Source organism: Myodes glareolus, chromosome 21 (genome assembly GCF_982192425.1).
Source record: "Myodes glareolus chromosome 21, mMyoGla1.1, whole genome shotgun sequence".
NCBI lineage: Eukaryota > Metazoa > Chordata > Mammalia > Rodentia > Cricetidae > Myodes > Myodes glareolus.
Genome location: NC_142046.1, coordinates 59420474 through 59445541, shown reverse-complemented (window position 1 = coordinate 59445541; position 25068 = coordinate 59420474). Strand labels below are relative to the sequence as shown.

Below are 25068 nucleotides of genomic sequence, written 5' to 3'. Positions count from 1 at the left end.
CGTCACATGACACTACTGTCAATAACTCTCACAAATAGAGGAGAAAGAAGTGTTTCTTAGCAGGTAAAAAAAAAAAAAAAGGTGACGGAATTTTCACAAGACTGACCTTCCAATACATGTTTAAGGGAGACTTACACAAGACTGACCTTCCAATACATGTTTAAGGGAGACTTACACAAGAAGCAAATGACCAGTAGAAAACATTACAAAATCTGAAGTGCAATACTTGAGAGTTCAGGTACACAAAAAGAAAATCAAACCTTACTGCTGCAGAAGATCCCCAAATCTGGAAGATGAACAGGAGGGGAACAAAGAAAATACAAAGCATCCTGAAAACAAATTAACAGAATGATACAACTGTGCCTATTCTTACCAGTAACAGCCTGAATGTAAACAAATAAAATTTCTCAGTCAGAAGATAGACAGATGGGTTCCAACAGCTAGAAATATAAATAAAAAGATATACTATCTACAACCAATTCACTTACCAGTGAAGACCTACACAAACTGAAAAAGAATGAAAAGAGATATACCATACTTAGAAAAGCCAAAATCAACAGGTACTACTAGTTATATGTATTGTAAAATTAAAATAAAGAATGGATGTCAGAAAGCTCAAGTGAGCTCTAGAGGTGTACTACTGTCACTGCAGTCCTTAGGAGGATGAGCAAGGTAGGAGGATCACTAACTCAAAGCTCACAGGGGTTACAAAGCAAGACCCTTACTCCAAGCAGGGGAACATGTATGCATCATAAAAGAAGCAATGTAATAGGAGGAAACAGTTTTAAATATATATAAGCACACCATATCAGAGCAGCCAATTACACAAAGCAAACACTGCAAGACCTAAAAGGATCTGGAAAGGGTACCCACTCAGCAGAGTAACTGAGAAACTGAATACCCCAGATTCATCCGTAAGCAGAAAGCACACATCCCCATACCAAAAGAAAAACATCAAAGAAACAAACAATACTAAAAATAAACTGAATCCAATAGTACTTTACCAACGTGCTATAAAAAATACACACTCTCAGAGTTACAAAGCATTCTACATGATAAACTACATGCTTTCAGTGTAATAACACAGATTTTCTCTCTCTTCACTGACTACTCTTCAACACATCTGTGGGGCCGGGAGACAGCTCAGAAAACCATGCAACAATCGGTGGGTGCAGGGGCATGATGGTGCATATACACGTTCAGATGAAAGAAATGAAATAGGACAGCAAAAAGTAAACAAAAAAAGTTACTTTCCAAATGTTGGCTAGACTAAATAAGAAAAGAACAATCCCAAATAAAGTCAAAGGGGGAAAAAAAAACCTACTCTGAGAAATACCATAGAAGTAGGAAGATAACTTATGGGATACTATCAAAAATTAAAAGCTAACAAATTTAGAAAACAAAAAAAATGCATGTAATCCTGGACACATGTCATATACTGTAACTAAACTTGGAAGACATAGAAAACCATTCCAAACACTAAAAACCCTGGGATATTTAGTATGCTCTAATATTTAGTTTGTATGTAACTATGCCTTAAACCCTCATGCATATTTAGTGTGTATACACATATATGTATGTGTGTAATAATGTTGATCTGAATTTAATTTTAATTAGAAACTCATTTATCCTGCCATCCTGAACTCAGAAGCAGCAGCCTTCATGGAATTTAGAGGAGGAGACAAAATAAGAAGTCCTAAGCCCTCAAGAGAAACTACCCTAGCTGGAGGAGTGCAGTCATGCTTATGTGTCAGCATTATCCCTTTGAATTGGACGCTAGCACAAGAGAACCTTCTCGGAACTTCTCCTACAACAGTGCTCAGTTCTAGCTCTTACGCTCTGTACCACTTGCAGTAGCCTCCTACAAGAGCCCAAGCCATCAACTGGTGGTTAGGTCTGCACTCTTGGTTTATCTGTAACTATTTTATACTCAGCCAAACTCTTGACCTCAGGCTGTTCTACAACAATTCATGACTTCCAGCTGAAGTTAACCAATTCTGGAAGTAAACTTGTTTTAGCTTTGTCATTTGAAAATAAAACCAATTTGCTCAAACTGCTTAAGCATTTTAACTTCTTCATTAACCAAAACAAGTAACTTCACATTCTCAAAACACAGTAAGACACTGATACCCAAGTTATTAAAAGTATAAAAATATATCATTGCATTAAGTGAAATTAAAATGCACAATTGCATAGCCTTAACAAATTTTTCCAGTTTTAACAACTTCCATAAACCAGGGAATCATACCCAAATGCCTCTATGGTATGAAAAACACAATACAAATTAATTAAGACAATATGAAAGGGAAATATGAAGTGAAATGCAGAATGCCTGCCACTCTCAAAGAGGTAGACGCTGATTCTGCTATGCCATTCCATTCACTAAACTATGGTAAGCCATTTCAAATGTCTGTTCCTTTCTAAAGCCACCTTAACCTCAGGGACAAGCAATGACTGCAGCACAAACCACACTCATGCCAGCTTTACTGCTCTGGCCCTACAGCAACTGAGTTACTGAGAAACCCAATGAAGTAACAAAATTAAGACATGAAAGTTATATACAGGCCAAGTGGTGTTGGCACACGCCTTTAATCCCAGCACTCAGGAGGTAGAGACAGGTGGATCTCCATGAATTCGAGGCCAGCCTGGTCTACAAGAGCTAATTTCAGGACAGTCACAGTTGTTACACAAAGAAACCCTGGGGTGGGGGGGAGGGAGAAGGGAGAAAGAGAGAGAGAGACAGAGAGAGAGAGAGAGAGAAACAGAGAGAGAAAGAGAGAGAGAGAGAGAGAGAGAGAGAGAGAGAGAGACGACCGAACACAAGTCCTGGTGATATTAGGAACTGGTAAAGCATAACTGAAAATAATGAAGGCTAGATAAAACATGCCTATAGCCAGCATTATACTAAGCAGGCACACTTTGCCTCTTTGCCCGCTCTTATTCAATATAGTGCTCTAAGACTTGGCTAGATTAGACAAGACAAAGACACGGGATAAAAGTAGGAATGGAGGCAGTCAAGCTATTCTCACATGTAGATGGTGTGATCGCATAATTAAAAAACTAGAGTCTACTGAAAAAGACTTTGTAGAAGCTACTAATAAACATAGTAGTTGCAGGATACAACAATTAACCATCAAAAAAATTAGGAAAAGGGGGGCTGGAGAGATGGCTCAGCGGTTAAGAGCACTGGCAGCTCTTCCACAGGTCCTGAGTTCAATTCCCAGCAACCACATGGTGGATCACAGCCATCTGTAATGAGATCTGGCGCCCTCTTCTGGCATGCGGGCATACATGGAGGCAGAATGTCGTATACATAATAAATAAATAAAATCTTTTAAAAAAATTAGGAAAGAAATCTCATGCACATTAACTCAAAGAAACAAAAACAAAAACACCCTACATGAACCTCAGAATATACATAATCAAAGCAAAAGACTTCAAGACACTAAGAAAGAACATCAAAGATTAGATTAGATGACGGAAAACCTTTTCATACTCCTGGACTGGCAGAATTAATGTGAAAATAGCTGCACTACAAAAAAAATCTATAGACTAAATGATATAACCTAAATTCTGATGTCATACGTGACAGGTCTAGAAAACACAATTCAAGAAACACACACACACACAAAACCACACAGAAACAAAAAACACCACCAACTAAAGCAATTCTAAGGAGTACGAATCCAGCTGGAGCTAACCAATTGATCTCAAATTATACTACAAGAATTTATAGCGACAAAGATATCCTGGTATTCGTATTGGCATAAAAATCAGACTAATGAAGCAAAATACAGGACATGGCAACAAACAGACAAAGTTAATGGTCACCTAATCTATGACAAAGGTATTTAAAAAATACAATTCAAAAAACAGTCTATTCAACAAATGACACAGACAAACTGGATAACCACCTTCAGGAAAATGAAGGAGATCCATATCTTCCACCTTACACAAAAATGAAGTAGAACTGGATCACAGGCCTGAATTTAAACCCTGAAACTACGAGAGAAAAACACTGGGACTTTTGGAGGTAGGCAAACTTTCCCAGCAGAAGTGTAAGGGCACAAGCAAGTTTCAAATCAATGGACAGGACTCCATAAATCAAAGTCTCTGCACAGCAAGACAAAGAGCTACCAGCGGAAAGCACACAGGCAGACCAGGGTGGGAGAAATCTTTATCAGCTACATTTCAGATAATAAAAGGCTAACAACCCAAATTTAAGAATAATTCCACAACTAAAACACAGAGAAGATAAAACAGCAAATCATCAAATGAACTGATGAAATAAACAGTTCTAAGAAAAATATAGTAACTATTGTTAAAAGCATCCAACATTTCTGGTCATCAAGAAAATATATTAAAACAATTTTTAGATGTCACCTCACCCCAGGCAGAACAGCTGTCATCAAGCAATCTGACAGCAAATCTTGGGGAGGATGTGGGAAAAAGAAGCCCTTACTACTTACAGGAGTACAAATTAACAGTCATTATGGGAAACAGTCTGAAGGCTCTTTAAACAACTCGAAAGAAAACTATCATAGGACCCAGCTGTCACTCTTAGGCATATGCCCTGAGGCTCCACACCCTACCACAGAGGCATCTGCACACCCACCTTCTGTCCCTGCACTATTTACAACAGAACAGAATGGACCAGCATGGATGTCTACTGACAGATGACTGGATAATAAAGATGTGGCACATACTCAAAATGAAGTATTATCCAGGTTGAAAAAAAAAGAGGGAGGACTTCATGAAACTTTCAGGAAGTAGGATGAATTTAAAAGTGTATTTAAGAGAATGGAACCAAACTAAGAATGAAAATACATGTGTGTCTTCTCTTTCAGATGTAGACCTAGTATATAATGCATGCATAAATAAATGAAAACAGAAGTATCTTCTCTCTCATATATAACCCTAGTGTATAATGCATGCACACATACATACATACATACATACATACAAACATACATACATATATAAGTGTGGACATAATCTGAAATTTAAGAGAGGACAATGAAGTAGAATGGTATGTAGGCTATGTAGACACGAGTCAAAGATATACAGTTGTTTCTTTTTTTCTAGTTTCAACACTAGTGTTTTTCTCTATTTGTGGTGGATATACAAACTCAGCTCTCTAAAGTAGCAAAAACCATTTTTTGAATTTCAAATGAATCCAACACATTCCACTGATGGAGCAATGGTGAAAGTTTGGCTGCCTTTTTATTTTCACTGACCATTAACACAAAAAGAATTAGACAAACCTGCCATGGAACACATCTGTAACACTGACCCACTTAAAAAAAGTGATTTCATAAGTTTTGTTTTAGTGAGAGGTATTATAATCTGAAAAATTCTCCTTTTCTTTTGTTTAAAGTTATTATCAAAACATTCTATTATAGTTAGTGTTAAGCGTTATTTAATATGCAACTGCACTGCTCAATGTAAAGTATGCTTTTGAAAAATTAAAATAGGTGCTGGAGAGATGGCCCAGTAGTTAAACTTCCAGAAGACCTGGGTTCAATTCTAAGAATCAACATGGCAGTTAACAACCATTTGTAATTCCAGTTCTAGAGAATCTGATACCCCATTCTGTCGTCCACAGCACTAGGCACACACACAGCGCACAGACACACGTAAAACACCTATACACATTAACTAAATAAAGATGGCTCCCTGGGGAGGAGCTGGCAGGACAAAAGAGCACACGGCAAGTGGCTCACGGACGCACGAGACTTAGAGAAGCGAGGCCACAGCACGAAGAACGAGAAGAAAATAATAAATGCTGTTAGTCAGTAACTGACTGCACCGAGCCCTATCACTATGCATTCCTAATGCACACACATGGTGACAAACTTTAGCTTACAAAGATAAGCAACAATAAATAATACTAATTATGCAATAAAAGAACAAACTTTTTTAAAAGACCCGGGTAAAGAGTCAACACAAATGAAACTAATCTGAAGTATGAATCTGGAAGGATTCCCAGCTATTTGACACACATAAAAAGGTGTGTTTAAAACAGTGATTAACGAAGAGAAAGAAGTCTGTACAATTTGAAGGTAATGAAATCCTGATGGCCAGACAGACCATGAACTTTTTAATTATGTAAGTCAGTCTGTTCTGAGTTACCATGCCTGCAACAATGATTTCTGATACAAACACACTATTCTTAAAAGCGACTTACACAAAAATACAGTGCTAAATTTGTCTCATCAACCGCCAGAATGCAACGACACACAAATACAACCTTAGATTTTATTAAAATCATTTGAAGGGTCTGGTGGAATGGCTCGCCAGGTAAGTACATGCTGCATAAGATTAGCAAAGTAAATTCAATCCCTGGAGTCCATGTGAAGGTGGAAACAGACCACTGATTTCACAAATACACTGGACCCCAAATACACACACACGCACACACGCACGCACGTGCACACACACACACACACACCCCTCATGAATGCACACAATTAAAAAACGACTTAAAGTATTTTCTTTAGCTGGGCAGTGGTGGCGTAAGCCTTTAATCCCAGCACTCAGGAGGCAGAGGCAGTGAGTTCAAGGCCAGCCTGGTCTACAAGAGCTAGTTCCAGGACAGGCACCAAAGCCACAGAGAAACCTTGTCTTGAAAAAACCAAAAACCAAAAACCAAAAAAAAAAAAAAAAAAGTATTTTCTTTGTAAAATATACTCTTTTTAGACTTGACACTAGTTTTTACAATAAGATTTGACACAAGGCCAGGAATGTCCCTTAAGATAGTCTTTTCACAGTTGTCTTAGTGTATTTTTGCTATGAAGAGACACCATGACCAAGACCAAAGCAACTCATACAAATAAAAGCATTTAATTGGGGGGCATGCTTACAGTTTTAGAGTGTTAGTCTGTGAACATAACGATGGGACGCGCACAGATTTAACACTAGAGCAATAGCATGGAGTTTAACATCCTTATCCACAGTCAAAGAAAGACGGGGCCTTATGTAGGCTTTTGAAACCTCAAAGCCCCAGTGACAAGCACACTTCCTCCAGCACATCTCCTAATCCTTCCCAAACAGTCCCACTAAGTGGGGACCAAATATTCAAACATAAGGGTCTATGGGGCCCATACTCATCTAAATCACAGCAGCATAAAGACTAACATGACTCCCTTTAAAGAGTGATGAGCCCTAAATACGAGAACACAAAATAAACTCTTGAGTTTTACTGATATTACTGATGTTGAGCTTATTAAACCCCAAGTCAAGTGACTTGACACAAATGTATGGACAGATGAGGTTTAAAATATTAACATTAACTTTTTTACAAATAATATATATGCAACAGTTTCAACCCTAACTTCAAAAATGATCCTAAATTCTTAAAAGTCAGTAACTTTCAGATTGTAATACAAGTGGAAGTGGGGAAGAGTACTGCATTAAACTGATGAAGTTTACAGTAGTAATCGTCCTTCAAGCTCCACCCCAAAACTCACACAAACATCCCATCACACATTCACAATACCACTACTTCTCGGGGTTGAATGAGAATGGCCCCCATAGGCTCATATATTTGAATACTTGGTCCCCAGTTGATAAAGTATGAAAAGTATGAGACATACTGGCTTTAAAGCACTTTTAAAATAACAAAAGAAGGTACCAGAAGAGATTAAAAAAATGAAAGGTACATTTTCCCATAAGAGATGAAAATCCTATTACAGGTTTACCTGTAAATAAAACTCACTAGTAAGAAAAAAAAAATCGAATTCACAAAGTGGCATTTGTACTTGTGTGTGTGTGTGTGTGTGTGTGTGTGTGTAACCCCACAATACTCTTCAGAATGGAATAGGTATAGAAAATGAAATATTAAGGGAATAAAGAATTTTTTCATAACAGACACATATATGCTATAAAAAGTCATGTAAATTTGGGCCTGAGAAGAAGGCTCAGAGAATTCAACATCCAAACATCAGAGTCGAGAGTTTGGATCCTAGGACCCACTCAAGAAGACAAGAAGCACGAGCAGCCTATCATTCTGTAGAAAGATACACGGGATCCCGAACTAGAGAGCGAGCCCAAGGTTCAGCTAGAGATACCGCCTCAGTACACAGTAATCAAGGAAGGCACCCAGCATCAACTTCCACAAGGATGTGCACAGCACACATGTGCACATGCGCACATAATCTAGCCCCAAATGCTGTAAGAAATACTAAGCATAGGAACAATGATGCTTGTCTTGTAGATTTAGCTAGCAAGAAGATTCAATTCTTCCATAAATTAATTCAATTAAAGTGAGCCTACTGTTTAATTTACAGCAGTTTAATTCAAAATTATTAAAAGTGGCTTGAAGACTGGTAGTTAAGGCACGTGCTACTCTTGCAGAGGACTGGGGTTTCGTTACCAGCACCCAAATGGCAACACATAACCTTCTGCAACTCTACTAACGGGATCAAACACCTTCTTCTGCTCCCCAAGGGTATCAGGTACATAAATGATGCAGACATAAATGAAGGCAAAGCACCCATATACATAAAACAAAAACTAGCTCAAAAATTAAAACCAAAACTTAAAACAGAGAACCTATTCTCAATGGAGATATTTCTGTTATTCTACAGCTAGGACTCAATTATTTCTCCAGAAATAACAAGTGCCTAGGACAACACCAGGTTGAAAGAATAGCTTCTGGTAACTTTTCAAAATGATACCTCTGATTCTACGTTTTCCTAAGACAAATTCATTTAGCCTGAAATGTGCTTACATCACACAGGGCTCGGGAGATGGTTTCCTGCCCCCAGGACTCACAGCTGAGCAGGAATGGTTAGACGCTAGGATTCTAGAGGGTCAGTGGCCAGCTACACTACTCAAAACAGCAAGCTCCAGGTTCAGTGACAGATCCTGTCTCAAAATATGAAGAAGATCGTTGCTGTAGGTCACAAGGATAAAACTGATGAATACTTTTCTTCTCCAGTAGGTATGTGTAATACCTCCCAGCACCATAAATGTTAGTCAGCTGGGAGGAAGTTTATAGTTGGACACCAGCTGGATCCCTCTATTTTTAATGGTGTTAGGTGGTATTTTAGCAAAAGAGCCTCACCCTCATGTTGGGGAGAAGAGGGAAAAGAAAATGACCAAAATATATTGCATGAAAAAAATTAAAATAAAAAATAAAATGTCTTAAAAATCGAATTTAAATTGTTATCAGTAAGTAAGAACATTTGCTGCTCTCGGAGAGGACCTGAATTTAGTTTCCAGCACCCTCATGGGGCAGGTCACAACTGTCTGTAACTCCAGCTCCTGGGAACTAACAACTTCTGGCCTCTGCAGGTAAAAACACGTAAGTACAAGCACATACTCAAAGACATCTGCATGCATGCAAACAGATACCTACACATAAATATTTTAAAATTATCTCCTATTTTTGAGGCTACAATCATAACATTAAGAACTATCAGTCAGGGAGGGTGTTGGGAAGAGGGGCGGAAATGGAAACTTTTATAATTTAATAAAATTTACTTAAAAAAAAAAAAGGAACTATCAGTCAACCTCTGTACTTAAAGACCCCACCACAGTTCACTGCCCTTCACTTAACCGTGTGCTTTCCCTTTCACAACCTTTGCATACCCCAACTCCTTACCTATAACTGGTTTGTAAAGAACACTTGATAAATGGGTGTTAATTGATGTGTGTTATCAGTGATAATCAATTTTGCTGTTTAAAACATTTTTATTCTGTTGAAAATAGTGCTCAACAAATAATCCTGTACAACTAAATCCTAAGTTTCTTAAAGCCTAAACATTTTCAGAGGACAGCTTTTATAGGATTATATGTAATATATACCATAACGACCACAAAAAGATCAAAACTGGAATCTGCATATCTCTGACTGAACAGGAGAAACGAGTCACTACTTCTATTGGTTTTCTTCCAATTATACTGGTTATGACCGTATGTTTTTCATGACAGCTGATTGACTAAGCTCAGAGCTCAAGGAAAGTAGGTTATTAATAAATTTACACTTCACCTGTGAGTAATGAGTCATATTCTTTTGTCTTGAGCCATAGTGCTGAATAAAAAATGTTACTCAGATTTTTAAAAAAGAAATAAAGTAACAATAAAAAGAAATCCAAAGAAGAAATTCACACACACACACACAGGCAAGCGCACTCTCACACATATGTGCATACATGAATATACACAGAAAAAAAACATCAATAAAATCTATAAGCATAATGATAGTGATCTCCTAAAGCAGTTCAATTCATTGAAAGACACCACAGCAGGAAGCTGACTTCTCTGATGAGAAATGGGGGATACACTCGCCCTGCTCTGACCAGTGGTGTGCTATGACTTCTCTTACAGCTGTCCCTAAACACTTGGCATAAGCAACTTATGGGGGAAATAGGTTTACTTAGCTCATCATTGCAGGGGGTTTCAGTCCGCCAGGGCAGTCAGCTCTACCTGGGGGAGTATCACTGCCCCTGGTGGTGAGAGCACAGGACACAGGGCTCTGCAACTGAAAGCAGAATACAGAAACAGGACCAGAAGCAGGGCCAGGTCACACAGCCTCAAGGACTAGTCCCTTAGGGAAAATCTGTCAGCTAGGCCCTGCCGCCCACAAGTTACATAACCTCCTCAGTGTCTCCACTTGTGACCAAGTGCTCAAAAGCATAAGCCTATGAGGGACCGTTCAGGGAGGTAACATCAAAAACGCTGTCAAGTCCTGAATATCTCCTGATACTGAATCATCTGTCTGTGAAACAGTTTTGTTTAAAAATGGAACAAAGAACAGAGGGAGACGATGGCTGTCTGAGTTAGGGCTTCTAATGAAACACCAGGACCAAAAAACAAGCTGGGGAAGAAAGAGCTTATCTGCCTTACACTTCCCTATCTCTGACAGGAACTCAAACTGGTTCCTGGCAGGAACCCGGAGGCAGGAGCTGATGCAGAGGTCATGAAGGACTGCTGTTTACTGGCTTGCTCATCATGGCTTGTTCAGTCTGCTTCCTTACAGCACCCAGGATCCCCAGCCCAGGGATGACACCACCCACAATGTGTTGGGCCCTCCCCCATTAATCACTAATTAAGAAAGGCCACCTTACAGCTGGATCTTATGGAGGCATTTTCTCAACTGAGGCTCCCTCCTTTTGGATAATTCTAGCTTGCACCAAGTTGACATACCACTAATCAGCACAATAGGGGGAAAAAGGAAAGAGGGGAGGGGTGGAATATTAATTCAGTTTGTCTCTGATCAAGTGTCTTGACCCAGCCTGCAAATTTAAAAATACACCAAGGAAATAAAAGATACTAAATTACTAATTACTAAATAGGAGTCTAATAAGTAAAATACAGATCACAGTAAATTCAGCTCAGTTTCTCTATAAGTTGCAAAACGCAAAGACATGGAGAAATCTTGATCTCAGAAGACATTAAGTCAGGGGTTCTCAATCTTCTTAATGCTCTGACCCTTTAATATCCTCTTGTTGTGGTCAGCCAAACAATAAAATTATTTCGTTGTTACTTCAAAACTGTAATTTTGCTGTTATGAATCAGTGTAAGTATCTGATATGCAGGATATCTGATGAGTGACCCCTGAGAAAGGGTTGTTCAACACCCCCGCAAGGGAGGAGAGTCTTGAGAACTACACTAGTCTCATCAACCAATCTTGATCTACCTGCTTTATTTGGATTCTGGCTCAAGTTAAGTCTGGGAGAAGCCAAGTCATTTTCAGCACATTTGTATTTTGAATGACTAAGGAGCTATGGCCTCGTAATTAAGAGTAGTCTCTATCTTTTGGAAGGAGTACAACAATACCCAGTTTAAAGGGGGAGATGAGCCAGTGCTGAGATCTGCTTGGGCAATAGTCAAAGGAACGGAGCGCGCAGACGAAACAAGGGGAGCCAGGGAAAGGCGACCACTGCGGCTGATGAGAACTGGACGAGTTTACCACGCTGGTCTGTTTGCTTCTGCGTGTTTGCTATTTTCCATAAAAAGATGATTGAAAAAAACTAAGAGGCTTCAGCAAGAAGGAAAACTGATCATTTTCAAAACAGATCAAGGTTCAAAGAAAATAAATATAATTCAAACTAAGTTCTTTAACGGAAATGCTAATATTAAATATGAGAAAATTCAACAAAAACGTCTTCCAATTTTTTTCAAAAACATTATATAATAAAATGAAGAAAGCCTATCCCATAAATCACATACATGCTTCAAACTGTGTTCATAATCCAAGTGGCAGATTTTGCCTCATTGTGTTACTAGGCAAACAGCACAAGCATGTATACCACAAACTCAACAAATTGCAAAATGCCCTAGTATGAAGCAAGAATAAAACCAAGAAGCCAGTGCCTTTCTACACCCTCTACATTTTGCTATCACTATTTCTGCAAACTGAGAAAACTACAGAATGCATCAGCAACCATAAAAAATATGCAACCACACACTTCTGAGATTCGTTCTCTTGGGGACTCTGAATAGATGGGATTCTCTACCTACTAAAGTTTAATGTGGAAAAAAAAATGATACATTTTTTAAGAGACCTCTATGACTTTAAATAGCAAATCTATCTAGAAATAATCACCTACAGAAGGGAAATAAATGGTGTTTATAAAAAGCGAGACATGGATGTAAAGGGGATCATCGTGGTGACTCGTAAGTAAAGGAAAATAAAATAAAGAGGTAACAAAATTCATGCTTCCCTAGGCCTTTCATTCAGTCCAGAAGATGGAGCAACACTCCCAGAAGCAATTTCAGAATAGATATGTCTTTATTTTTCCCCAGACAAACTGGATGTTAAACAGAATGACAAAGTATATTTGCTCTGGGACACTGAAGGAGCAAAAAAATAAAAAAAATAAAAATAAAAATAAAAAAATAATAAAAATAAATAGAAAGAAAAAGAAAAAGACAGGAAAACCTCTCCAAATAGCGTGACTAAACCTATGACAGTGAGTCCTGCAATACTGTGATTCCTTCCAATTCTTTCCAAAATTTTGTTATAAAAATCCATAAAACTAAAACAAATCTTATACACAGTATAAGGCAAACACAGGACCAGCTCTTTAAAGTTTAGAAACACGAAGCAGAGCCACTACCAGTGACACTACTTTTAATCACAACTGAGTGCCACAGGTGTCATAAAGAAGCCTGAGCTGTTTACTGAGAAAGCCTTACAAACTGCTAAGACATTAAGAGATAAGACCTCAAGGTTTGGAATGTAATTCTGAATCAGCATCTAAAGAAACTACAAGAGACAGACTTGAGTGACAAAACTTTGTACACCTGGCCTGTCACTTTGAGAACATTTTATCGATTTTGTCAAGAAAGAGTCGCTCCTAGAGACATACTGAGGGAAGAATTCCCATAAAATATCTGAGAACCATTTTTGTACAAAATCACATTTAGTAGAAACAAGTTTAAATAAACCATGACACTATTAAAAACAAAATTCTGAGGAATCTAATAAAAAGCCAACATCCGTACAAACCTGGATCCAGCAGCAGCATTACAAGATTTACATGCATGTTCATGCTGCTATCAGTTTTAAACTTCCCTCAAAACCTTCTGTGCCTGGTAGCTCACCCTAATAAAGCACACAAACTTAACTGCCAAGAGCTTTTTATCAAGTTCCAAACAATCCATAAAAATGAACTGCTTTCACAATAACCCAAAGAAAAATGTCAATTCATCATCTGTCCACAAGAAAGGGATACACAGAAGACTACAAAACAAAAACAAAACTTAATTTTTTCCAATATAAACACATTCAACTCTACCTCTGTTCTTACAAGGAGGGAATAGAGAGCTGACAACCTTGGGAATGCTTCGCAGGAACAAAATCCTTCAGAATAACACACCCTCCCCAAAAAGAGAAGAGTCAGCACCCCTAAGTTGAAAAAGTCAGCTTCTTTTTTTCCCCTTCACTTAAGCACTTGAACCTTACTTTCAACCAGATTCTAAAACCACATAGTACCAACATTTTGGGTACTTTTGTAGAGGTTCAAAATGAAGTAAAACATTTATACTAAATACACACCCAACCTACAAGCTCTGAACAGTTTTCATAAAGATTTTCAAACAGTGTTGTTTGAAAAAAAAATTGCTTACTTTCAAACTAAAGTAAATGGAGATGTGCACCTGAATCTCTCATGCACATGTACCACAACTTCCAAATTTAACTCTTAGATTTAATTTTTAAATTTAAACCAAGAGATATTCACCCACTTTTTATGATTTAAACAAAACCCTGTATTAATAAGTCACTGAGCTGAAAAGCCTCCAACAGGCTGTTACTCAACTATTTCCTCTTTACTCTTAGAGAGAATCCGTCATACCCATCGAGATTATGTTTTTGTGGCAGAGAGATTGGTTTCTCATGGAATGCCCATGAACTCCCTCACAGCCCTCAGTCAGTCACCTTACAGTTAGTCACGACTGTGAAATCAATTTGTGTCTTATTTCCAAACCAAAGCACTTAAATCTGGCACATGACAGCTTCAATTCTCTTGACTAGCTCTTATTCCAAGTGGCAGAGTCACAGGACAGAAGCATGGGTCTGAATTTGCATGGAAGAGCTTCACAGAGGTGTTCCTGAGCTAGCTGCACTGGATCTCTTCTGAAGAGGAAATGCACCTTTATGTGCTGAGCCAATAACTCTTCCAAGCTTCTTTATAATCACAGCACAGCTAGCAGAATTTGGTGTTTCTTTTTACAACCTAATTGCACTTAAATGCTTCCAGACAATACATATTTGAGAATGACTCATCTTGTGTGTGTTAAAGGACAGCTTTTCTGTGTAACTTTGTATACTAGAATAAATAGAAAAATTAAAGATAGTATTCTGAAAGCAAAGTGGGAAAATAATTGAATATATGCAAAACTTTAAAAGGACACAAATTTCACTTTAAGAGTAAAGAACTCTAAAATCAACAATCTAATTTCTTTTCCTAGTAAACACTACACACACACGCGCGCGCGCGCACACACACACACACACACACGTGTATATATAAAGCAGTGATCCAAAACTAACAACTGAGAAACTGGAATCTGCTACTAGGGACCAGGTGAGAGGGAAGCAGAACCTTGAACTCCTGGAGGCTAAGACCACCACCAGGAGAGCAGAAGCTGAACTGGCTGCATGTGTTGGGTCCCAAGAACTCTGAAAACCCAAAACTTTAGTAAGTTGGGCACAAAATTATTTGGTAGCAAAACCAAATTATGAGCTAATATGAAATGACTAATTATTTCTACTTATCCCACTTTGTGAATACTCACAATGTCGTTAGTGTGGAGACATTCATACTGTGAATACGGAGTGCTATAGTAAGTATACACAACACAATGGTCACATAATGCAAACCTTTCCAAAACCCGAGAACACATGCATCCTAAACACACCTGGACCCAGAGGTTTAAAATAAAGGAATCTGAAACTGAGGCGACAGTATTGCAGGCTGGCAGGCTAGGATTTTAACAATGAAAATAAAAAGCAAATGAAGACCATGGCTTTCTTCATCGAGTGTAATTCAGTTAGATTAAAAATGAACTTTGATGATTCATCAATGGTTTTTTTTTTCCTGTTTTGGTTTAGTTTGTGGTACTGAGAATTAAAACGTAGGGCCCTACACAAGCTAAGCAAGCACTCTACCACTGACCCCTTATCTCCGGCTCTGCATACTTCTCCCTTGCTGTTCCTTACTACTCTTTAAAACACCAGAGATACAATCAGTTGGGAGCACACTGCACCAACAGTACTCTTAACAGTTACGAGACCTAAAAGGAACACTGCTGAAAGCATTTTTGAGTTCAAAAGCTGTAATTTAGCAGGTACTCGTGGTACCAATTCCTGTGGCTTCATACATTATACTATAAGACACACGTAAACTCTCACAGAGGACTGGCAAGCCATGGGGACTTGTTAGGACAGAAGCGCCGATGCATTTATTAAAGCTGATGTCAGCAGAAAAACAGTCAGAAGCAAACTATCCCCAGCTTAGGAGGCAGAGCACAGGATCAAGTGTCTATAGCATTCCTCCCAGTATTATTGATGCTCTGTTCTGAGAAAGTCTGGGGGTGGGGGGGATCTCTTATGTTTTTCAGGTAATAGCAGCATCTCTGACATCTACCCACCAAATCTAGCGCACTCTTTTTCTAACTCTCAAGAACAATGATGTCTCGGGGCATTTGCAACTATCCCCCCACCCAAGATCAGAAACGGAGTGCTGTCCCAGTACCAAACCACTGATCACGCAGCAAAAGTAAAGTATTAAAAATTTAATACAGTCCATTCTCTAGTACCTATGCCTCTAGTAAAATGGCCAAACATATTTCTCTGTTGAAAGACAAGGGAAGAAAGACAGTAACTATATTCTATTCACTAAACTTGTACTTAGTTTTCTGTTTTTCTCACACATTTGTAAAAAGCAAAAGGTCAAGTTCTGCCTTCTCAACCTGAACACCGAAGCAAACTTTTCTGATTCTCCTGTAGCAATGCGCCCGTTACAGCGCCACACTCAGATGAGGAAAAGGCACTATCAAACAGCTGCCTATATAAGAACACAATGTGTAGCTACAACCACTCAAAAGCACGTACTGTTCCCACACACCTTCTGACATTATCTGAACTGAGTGTTAACAGATCCCAATAAAACTGTAACCTTTGGGGGGTACTGTTTTCAGTTACTTCTCTAGGGGAAAAGTAGTCTTTAGCTTTACAATAGTCTCACGTTCTTCTCCTAAGCTGATTTGTAAGCAAAAAGTAAGATTAGTGTGAATATCAATTTCTTCTTATAATCAAGTAAAAATGACAACTTACGAATATAGTAGAATTATTACAACTGAAGTAATTACCATCACAAACATATATGATCTTTAATGTTTTCTCCAATTCAAAATAATTATTTTCCTGGAATTCCAGGCTAATTAGAACTGAGAAAGTAGACGGATATAAACAGAGCATAACTTGCTAACAGTGACATTCTACTAAGTAGCATAGCAAGGGTCCAGACAGTCTTATTTCTACACTAGGACTTTCCAAACCTTAACAAACTAATCTTCAATTCTTGTTACATTCAATGTTCTGATTCCACATCTCTGGCAGAGGATGGAGGAGGGCAAAGGGAGTGTGGAGCAACATTCTGTACTTCCCACAATTCTACCTGTGGTACACAGATGACGGGCCACCCTACCAGTAGCAAGGGTCTTCTACCATAAAAAACAACATCCAGAAGACAGTAAAAGAAAATAATAGATTGAGCCTATGAATAAGGGAGAGGTTACCGGCTTCTCATTCAGAACTCAGGCTTCCAATTTTACATTATTCAGGGGTAAGCTGTGAAACTTTGTAAGCACCTGATCTTGGGTTTTATCTGAAAAATATTATAAGTTTAAAACTCTAATAACTACCCCAATTAAGGCATTTCCCATATCCAAAAACTATCTCCCAATACCCTAAATGTCTGCATCATAATGGTAAGGAGTATTTTAGAAGCATATTTTGTACTTGTTTATATATACAGAAAACTAGGGGCTCAGTTAGAAACTTGCAGTTCCTACAAGCAGCGCCTGTAAGATGAGGTCCACCCTTTGAGCACATAACTCCAGGGTCATGTCAACAGGTTTTTCTAAAAGCAGAGCAATGTCCACACAATTTTCTTTCAACTTTACTAGTATTATCAATTATTTATAGCCTAATCTGAGACCTGGATGGCAAGGCTGTAAATTTGAAGAAAAAATAATTGCATCTGTGACGGCTAATCTTCATGAGCAAGCTGCTGGGGTTGAACTCACCTAGGAGAGGCCCCTGGGGCATGTCTGTGAGGTCTTTCCAAAGAGACTGAACCTAGAACGCAGCCCTATCCTGCCTGTAAGCAGTCGTACCTCCTAATTCCAGAACTGAAATACAGTCGATCACTAGAGATAACATCTTTATCAACAGTCTTAGTACCAGAAAAAAAAAAAAATTACCAAACCGCAACGAAACTTACTTAAGGGCACACAATTCAACAACTAATTCGATACCTGAGCACTCTGAATGATTAGACCTAACTTAATGCTAACTAAAAGAAGATATTTAAGAAAATCCTTCCTAATCTGAGTAATTTGGCTTTTTTTCTGAACTTTCCTGGATTTCACTCAACTTTTTTTCTGAGATACACAGATATATTTCTGCTCCAAGAAAGAATTAAATCTGTCACATCCTTTGACAAGCTTGTTGAAAGAGAAAAAGAAATAGAGAAAGAAAAAAAGAAAGAAGTCACACCCAAAACCATAATGATATTCTGATTAAATAACTATACACAAAAAGACAAATGTATTTGGTTTCTTTTTACATTGTAGACAATATAAACCCACAGATCTTAAATGTACTTATGAATATGGAATTTCATCTGTCAAGGTAGCCTAAACAAAGATTAAGTTTAAAGCATACAATCTCCACAGGCTTACAATGAACATTTACTTAAACACCTACAAATTTAAAGAACACTACCGATGTTCTTTCCTAGATCTGATAAGAAGGCAAAAAATACAATACAAATTTAGGCTTCTCTGTCAAAATTCTACACTTCCTGCACTAAATACTCAATCTACAAAGTTCCTACCCTAGGTAAGGAGTAGACCTTCCACACAGAATTAGACATGCCCATGTATCAGGTCGTTTTACATGTAAGACATACAAGGGAAAAAAGCCTAGCTTCAAAACGCCCAGAACAAGTCACAGCGCCCACTTCTTGTCTAATTACGTATGCCGCTTCACAGACATGCAGATCCTAAGGAGGACTGAAGACGCCATCAAGTGCAGCAAGGGAGTCTCACTAGTCCACCAGTTTAGTGGCCAAATGCTAAGCACTGTCTTACAGACTGGTACACAAGAGGGAAAACCCAGAACAAACTCAGCTCTCTGCCCCACAGAAAGCGTCCACTCCCTCTAAGACGGTCCTCAGCGGCCTTGTGGAAGCATCCTAGGTTTACAGTGAAAGCTGGGTCCTTCCCCACCGCAGACTGCTCTGAGGGCAGCTGACACGTCTACCACGTTCTGTAGGTTTATCCTCATCCCCCGGATAGCACTATTTGCAGAAAAGCTAAACACCTTTTAAAATGTTTGATCTTACATGCAACTTTTAAATATCTGAGAGTGTTGAACTAATCTTTACATCTCTCATAATGGGAAAAATAACTACACGCATTGCAAATTAAATGATTCTTTCAGAGAGCAAACTTAACTTGACCTTTCCTAAGTGAACACAGACTTGACAGACCATTTGGGAGGCTGGACTTCACTTTACTTATTCTCAAAGCAGCAAAAATATAACATTACTCACTCATAATTAGTTGTAAATTTTCTAGTAACTAGACTAAATGGAACATTTATTAAACATAATCACAATATTATCACTTCAACATAAGAGCAAAATTTTATGCTCTGCTAAGCTTTTAAAATGCGGTACACATGCGGCACACATGCCACACTTTCAACAACATGCCATTTTACAATGCGGTGCACAAGTCACTCTACTTTCAGCATGTCATTTTAAAACGTAGTACACATGCTTACTTTCAGCATGTCATTTTAAAACCTAGTACACATGCTTACTTTCAGCATGTCATTCTAAACTTGCCACAGGTAAAGCTGCGAGTGGCCAGTGGCTACTGTATTGGATAGCACACCTCCTAAGTTAATGCAGTGCTTGGACATACCACTTTTAACAAGTAACACTTAATTCATTGAAAAATTCAGAATGAGGTCACTTTATCAACAGATCTAATTAATGTACAGTTACAGGTCAGTGACATTTGTGTCCACGGCTGACTCCAGAAACGTGTCCGATCAACACAAGCAATCACAGAATTTGTAGCAGAAACAGATTAAACACTAAAGCATTTTCCTACCAAACTATAACATCACCACAAGTGCACCTGACATGCTCAATCATAAGCCCCTATCCTTATGCAAACTATTTAAATTTATCTCAAAATGATAGCGTCATAAGCCACATAATTACTGTTTAAAAATAAAAGTATAGTTTATAAGATGAAATGAAAACAACTGACAAAGATTGGCTACTTTCAATGCTTCTTAACATTATTAATCACAACCTTAAATTACTCTACCTAGGTTCCAGACAAATTATTTCCACGATTACAATTTACTTTCTGCTTACAAAGAATTTTCAAGTAATTAGGGCAATTGCTTAAAATGTAAATAATTCCAACAATGCACCCTCCAGAAAGCAACAACTGAAACTATCATTAGTTTACCAAACTCTGTCATGAAGGCCGAGTGACCAAAAGACCAAACAGAAGCGACTACACGCTTGTTGACTGCACTCACATTTTCTAACACTGCATTCAGCAGTTTCTAAATCTGGACGGTCAGTTCAGATCGCACACAAACAGCTCTTTAGAGCTGAAAATCTCAGAAATCACTGAAGTGTAAGCTGTGCACAGAAGCGCTCTACAGACACCAAGCAAAATCAGCACCAGTCACATCAATTTCAGACGCCAAAATCCTGTTTGTAAGTTCACAATGTATACATGCTAAAGAGTATCTTTTCTCCCATTTTTATTTATTTAAGCTAGATAATTTTACTTTAGTGCATTCCAAAAAACAAATGAAGTCAGTTTTTTAGGCTGCACATATATCCAGGCAAGATCATTACATTAATTTCTCATTGTTTCTCCACAAATGCAAACAAAATGTGTTTCTTACCTGCAGTTGGGAGGAGGATCAAGAGTGATTTCAGCTAGCTCCTTCTGAATTCTGCCAGTGAAATGAGAACAAACAAAAAGGATCTGAGGCAGTCTACAGAATAACCGGGGAATTACACTGCCCTCTACCACCACGCAGTTAAATGCAAGGCTGGCTTTGCCTTCAGTAATGCTAACATGGCTGCTTCCTCTTTGTTCTCAGAGGCATAGCCCAAATCCCTTAGCAGAAACTTTGCAGCTCTTTTTCTCACGTGCTACTGTAAGTAAGTGTGTCATCTCCACCTGTTTGGAGAACTAGTCCTTTCTGACCACTAAGTGGAGGACACAGAATCTAATAAAAAACACGCTTTACCAAAGAAATTCTCTTTTCAAGCTTATATGCAAATGAGACAAAAAGGGAGGAGGGAAAACACCAGAGAATTTGACAACGATTTCAAGTCACTTTTTACTGAGCTAAAAATTAACAGGCTGCTACAAGAGCACAGTAACAGTTTCTGGAAATAAAATTTATCTGTCAGAAAAGTTTAAAATTTCTAAACATCTTTGCCAAATAAAAAATTTCAAATTGGCACTCGCATTAACTAACTCTGACTGAAGTCCCTGATCTTTAGACATATCTTTAAAGTTCTACAAATTTCAGCAGGAGAGAAGATAAATGTAACAAACTCCAGCTACAGACAAAAGGCAACTCTGACATTCTTCGAACCTAGGATGTTTTCAAAACTTGAGACGTGTGTTTAACACGTTCCTCCACAAGATGACAAGAAATTGGCCACTTTAGATTATTTCAAAGACTGTTGTTGCTGGTCAATAAAATATTCTAAAGCTGCTAGCATTTGATTAGTGGTCAAAATCCACACAGAGAGTTTGAATTACGGTAAGAATGTAACAGTTGATCAGTTTTTACATTTTTCTTCCTTCGTTTATGGCCAACAAAACCAACAGAACGCCTGTCCTGCGTAAGGCTGAGCCCATTTCATCTGAACTGCTGGTGTCTCTAGATACCCCAACACCACCACCACTCAGTCCCACTGGCACAACTGATCTTTAACTTGGACTCAGTCATGTTTCCCCTGCTGCTGAGTTCACCTGTCAAACAGATCCACAAGTTTTATGAGTCAAGAGGAAGACCACAATGACATTTTCAGCCACCGAAAGACACCTAAAACTGTCACTGGCTACTTTTAAGTTTTATGTGGCCTCACAAGAAGGGGGGGGGGGGGTTAACAATAATCAGCACAGTTACACCTGTGCAGTGAGATGTACAGTCTTGTTCGTCCAAACTGTGGACCAATTTAAAGCACACCTTTAAATTGTGCTTTAAAGGACCTGCTTTCCAATAAAGCCAAGCCTGGTATTTTATCCATTCTCCAGTAAATATTACCATATCTGACCACTCGATTGATGGCCAGAGGCACTGCTCATCCCTAGCACTGCCAGGTTCACTGAAGCATGCCTCCCAGAAGCAAACCTCTCCAATGCACCATCTAATTTGGGTTCACCAAATTTCCCTGGCCAACTCCTTCATCTGTCAGAGCCAGCCTCAGCTCTGCTGGAGTCGACTCCTCGCTTCAGAGTCAACAGGGGTAGGGAGTCGGCTTCTACACCACATGCAGAATGACAGCTCCTTCAAGTTCAACCACATGGGATGGAGAAGTATTTCCGAACTATGGCCACTGCTGTTAAACCAACAAAGCCAGCTGTGGGACAGAAGGCGACCTGCCCAGGCGTGAGCCCTGCCCTGCAGGCAGATGTTACCTTTTAGCACTCGTGGATAACTTAGCAGTTGTTTTGCTGGAAAGTTTGGTGTTTTTCTTCTGCTGGGTAGCAGAAGGCTTCCTCTCTTCCTGTTCCTCAGGCTCTGGAGCGGCAGGGTCCCGCTGGTCGGCATCTGAGCTGCCGCTGCTGGTGCTGGGGCTCTCATCGTCCGACCTCTGCCTATCACTGGACATCTTGGTGAAGTGATCTCTGGGAAAACTTCTGAGGAGAGAAGGGACCGTGGAGAAATGTTAAAATCTCCCAGATAAAAATAACCCAGCAGCACGCTCCTCTTTCTGGAAGCCCCTAGGAGAGTCTGCTATGGAAAGGGATTCGAAAGTCCCCATATTCAAGGTACAGCAAGGTTACGAAGGCTGGTGTGTCTTCTGAGGCAGGCGTTGAGGGATTTACCAAACTCAAATTAGAAAACCCACTCACATTTTCCCCCATCCCTCAGACAATCTATCAATTGTCTACTTTCTCAGAAGGCATGAAACAGATTTTGCCAGAGAACTTGGGCAACGGGCATTAATAACATATGACAACTGTAAATAACAGATCTCGCTGAGAATGTTCAGAAGTCACTAATATCGTCTAAATATTTACAGGCTGACACCGGTCTGAGCTCCCAAAGCCTCCTTCCCAGAGGGAAGCGTACCCTGTTAGTCGCCCATATGCTTATTTACGGTGGCGGGTCCTCCCGTGCGCACCGAACGCCTTTGAACACCACTCAAATTAAAAAAAAAAAAATTTTCAACTGGCAGCCGCCCCAGCGCCGTCCCCACGGCCAGCAGCGAGGATTCACCCGGCCAAGCCGGAGCTGCCACCCGGGGAAGGGCAGGATCCGAACTGCACCTTCTTCTGCAAAGCTCCCGGAGCCACCGACGTCCCCCGCTCAATTTCTCCCTCAACGACCGACATTTTGTGGGGGGGGGGGGGGAGTAGAGAGAAGAAAAAAAAATCCGCAAAGCGGCCAAAAGCCCGAGGGCAAAACAAACAAACAAACAAAAGCCCTCCCCCACCCCCACCCCCAGAAGTGCAACAAATTGGCGCGGCCCGCCCCGGGGCGAGCGCCTGGCCACGCAGCTCCGCGGTCCTTTGTGGGGAGGGCCGCGCAGGGGACCGCACCACTGCGCCCGCCCGCTCGCCCGCCCGCCGGGGGATGCGGGACCCGCCGCCCCGCGCCGCCGCCGCCTGACGAGCGCGGCGCCGGGCGCGAACAAAGCTGCCGCCCCCGCCCCCGCCGCCCCCCACGCGGGCCCCGGCCCCGCCGCCTTTACCTCGGCCGCCCGCCCGGCCCGCTCGTGCGCCGCTACGCTGTGGGGGAGGGAGAGCGCCGTGGAGCCTTCCTTGAGGAAATGGAGGCAGCTGAGGAGGGGGGGGAAGAGAACCGAGGAGGGGGGGAGCGGGGAAAAAAAAAAAAAGCTGCCGCCGCCGCCGCCGAGGCTCCGGCCCGGGAGTGTGGAACATCGAAAGTCGCAGGCGGCCGTGCAGTGCCGCGCTGCGGCCGGAGGGTGGCGCCGCCCCGCGCTCCGGGAGCCACGGTGGGGTGGGCGCTCCGCCGGCCGAGGCAGGGACGCGGGAGCCCCCCGCGCGCTCAGCCGCCCGCCTGCCCGCCCCGGCTGGGCTCCTCCCGGCCGGCCGCGCAGTCAGCAAGTTCCGAAGAGCCCGAGCGAGCGAGCGCGTGCGCGCGGGGGGGGGGAGGGGCGGGCGCGGCGGCGGCGGCGCGCGTGCTCGCCGCTCGCCTGCCCGAGGGAGGGGGGGTGCGGGGAGCGAGCTGCTCCTGCGCGCCCCCGCGCACGCGCGTCCCCGCAGCGTCTCCTTCCCACCGAGGGCGGGGTGGGTTGGGGAGGGGGGGGCAGATGCGCACGCGTCCGCCCGCCTGCCTGCCTGCTTGCCTGCCTGCCCGCGCGCGGCCGGGACAAAGAGCGCGGCGGGGACCGGCGGGCTGGCCCCTGCGCCCTTGGCCGCCGAGCCTGCGGGAGGGGCGGGGGAGGAGAAGAGGCGGGGGCGCGGTCTCGCGGGGCCGCGGGTGGCTTCCGGCCTGGGCCCGCCTCCCGGGCAACGCTGCCCATCGGACTACCCGCCCCTGAGGCTCGGGGACCCCGGGGTGGCCAGGGGTGGCCAGGGGGATCCCGTACCTGAGCCAGGGCTCTGGCGCGTGCCCGGGGCTTCCCCGGGGTCCGGGAGGCACGAAATGAATGGTGGTGTTGAGGAGGCCGAGCACGCAGGCCAAGGAAAAGCTGCTGTCGGCCCCTCGGTGAGCTGAAGGAAGTGGCAAGGTGCAGAAGCCCTAGGCTCTGAGGGAGGTGGAGAGGATTTGGCGACCAGGGGGCCAACCTCAGCTCATCCCTGGCTCCCATCCTGCAGTGTCGCTGCCAAAGGGGACTGCCCTCTGGACGCTTGGAAAACTTAGAAATCCCCAACTCTTTTTTTTAAATGTCCCGCTCAAGATGTACAAAGTGGATGAGGGAGTTGGGGGCGAGGGGGGGGGGGGCTGCTGACATTTGTGGCAGCAGGCTCTGCCTTGCACAAGAGACACCATTTCTGGACCGAGAAGCCCTGAGTGGATCTGTGGCAGAGTCCTCATAAAAAGTTTTAGATAGGGATCATGAAGGTTGCGTCGCT

The 25068-nt window shown here is 41.4% G+C and overlaps 1 protein-coding gene across 2 annotated transcripts in view; it reads right to left on the bottom strand.

Moving 5' to 3' along the window:
• Positions 1-24069, bottom strand: part of Ube2e3 (ubiquitin conjugating enzyme E2 E3) — a 66501-nt gene extending 42432 nt beyond the window's left edge. The window contains exons 1-3 of one of the 2 annotated variants that reach the window (XM_087900097.1): positions 23721-24069; positions 22441-22662; positions 20684-20734 (exon numbers count right to left, since the gene is read on the bottom strand). In XM_087900097.1, the coding sequence (XP_087756223.1) occupies positions 20684-20734; positions 22441-22634 (245 nt within the window). In that variant the 5' untranslated portion in view covers positions 22635-22662; positions 23721-24069. Of the gene's footprint in view, positions 1-20683; positions 20735-22440; positions 22663-23098; positions 23239-23720 lie in introns of those variants that run through there. The other variant, XM_048425889.3, reaches the window with a different exon arrangement.
• Positions 24070-25068: the final 999 nt, after the last annotated feature.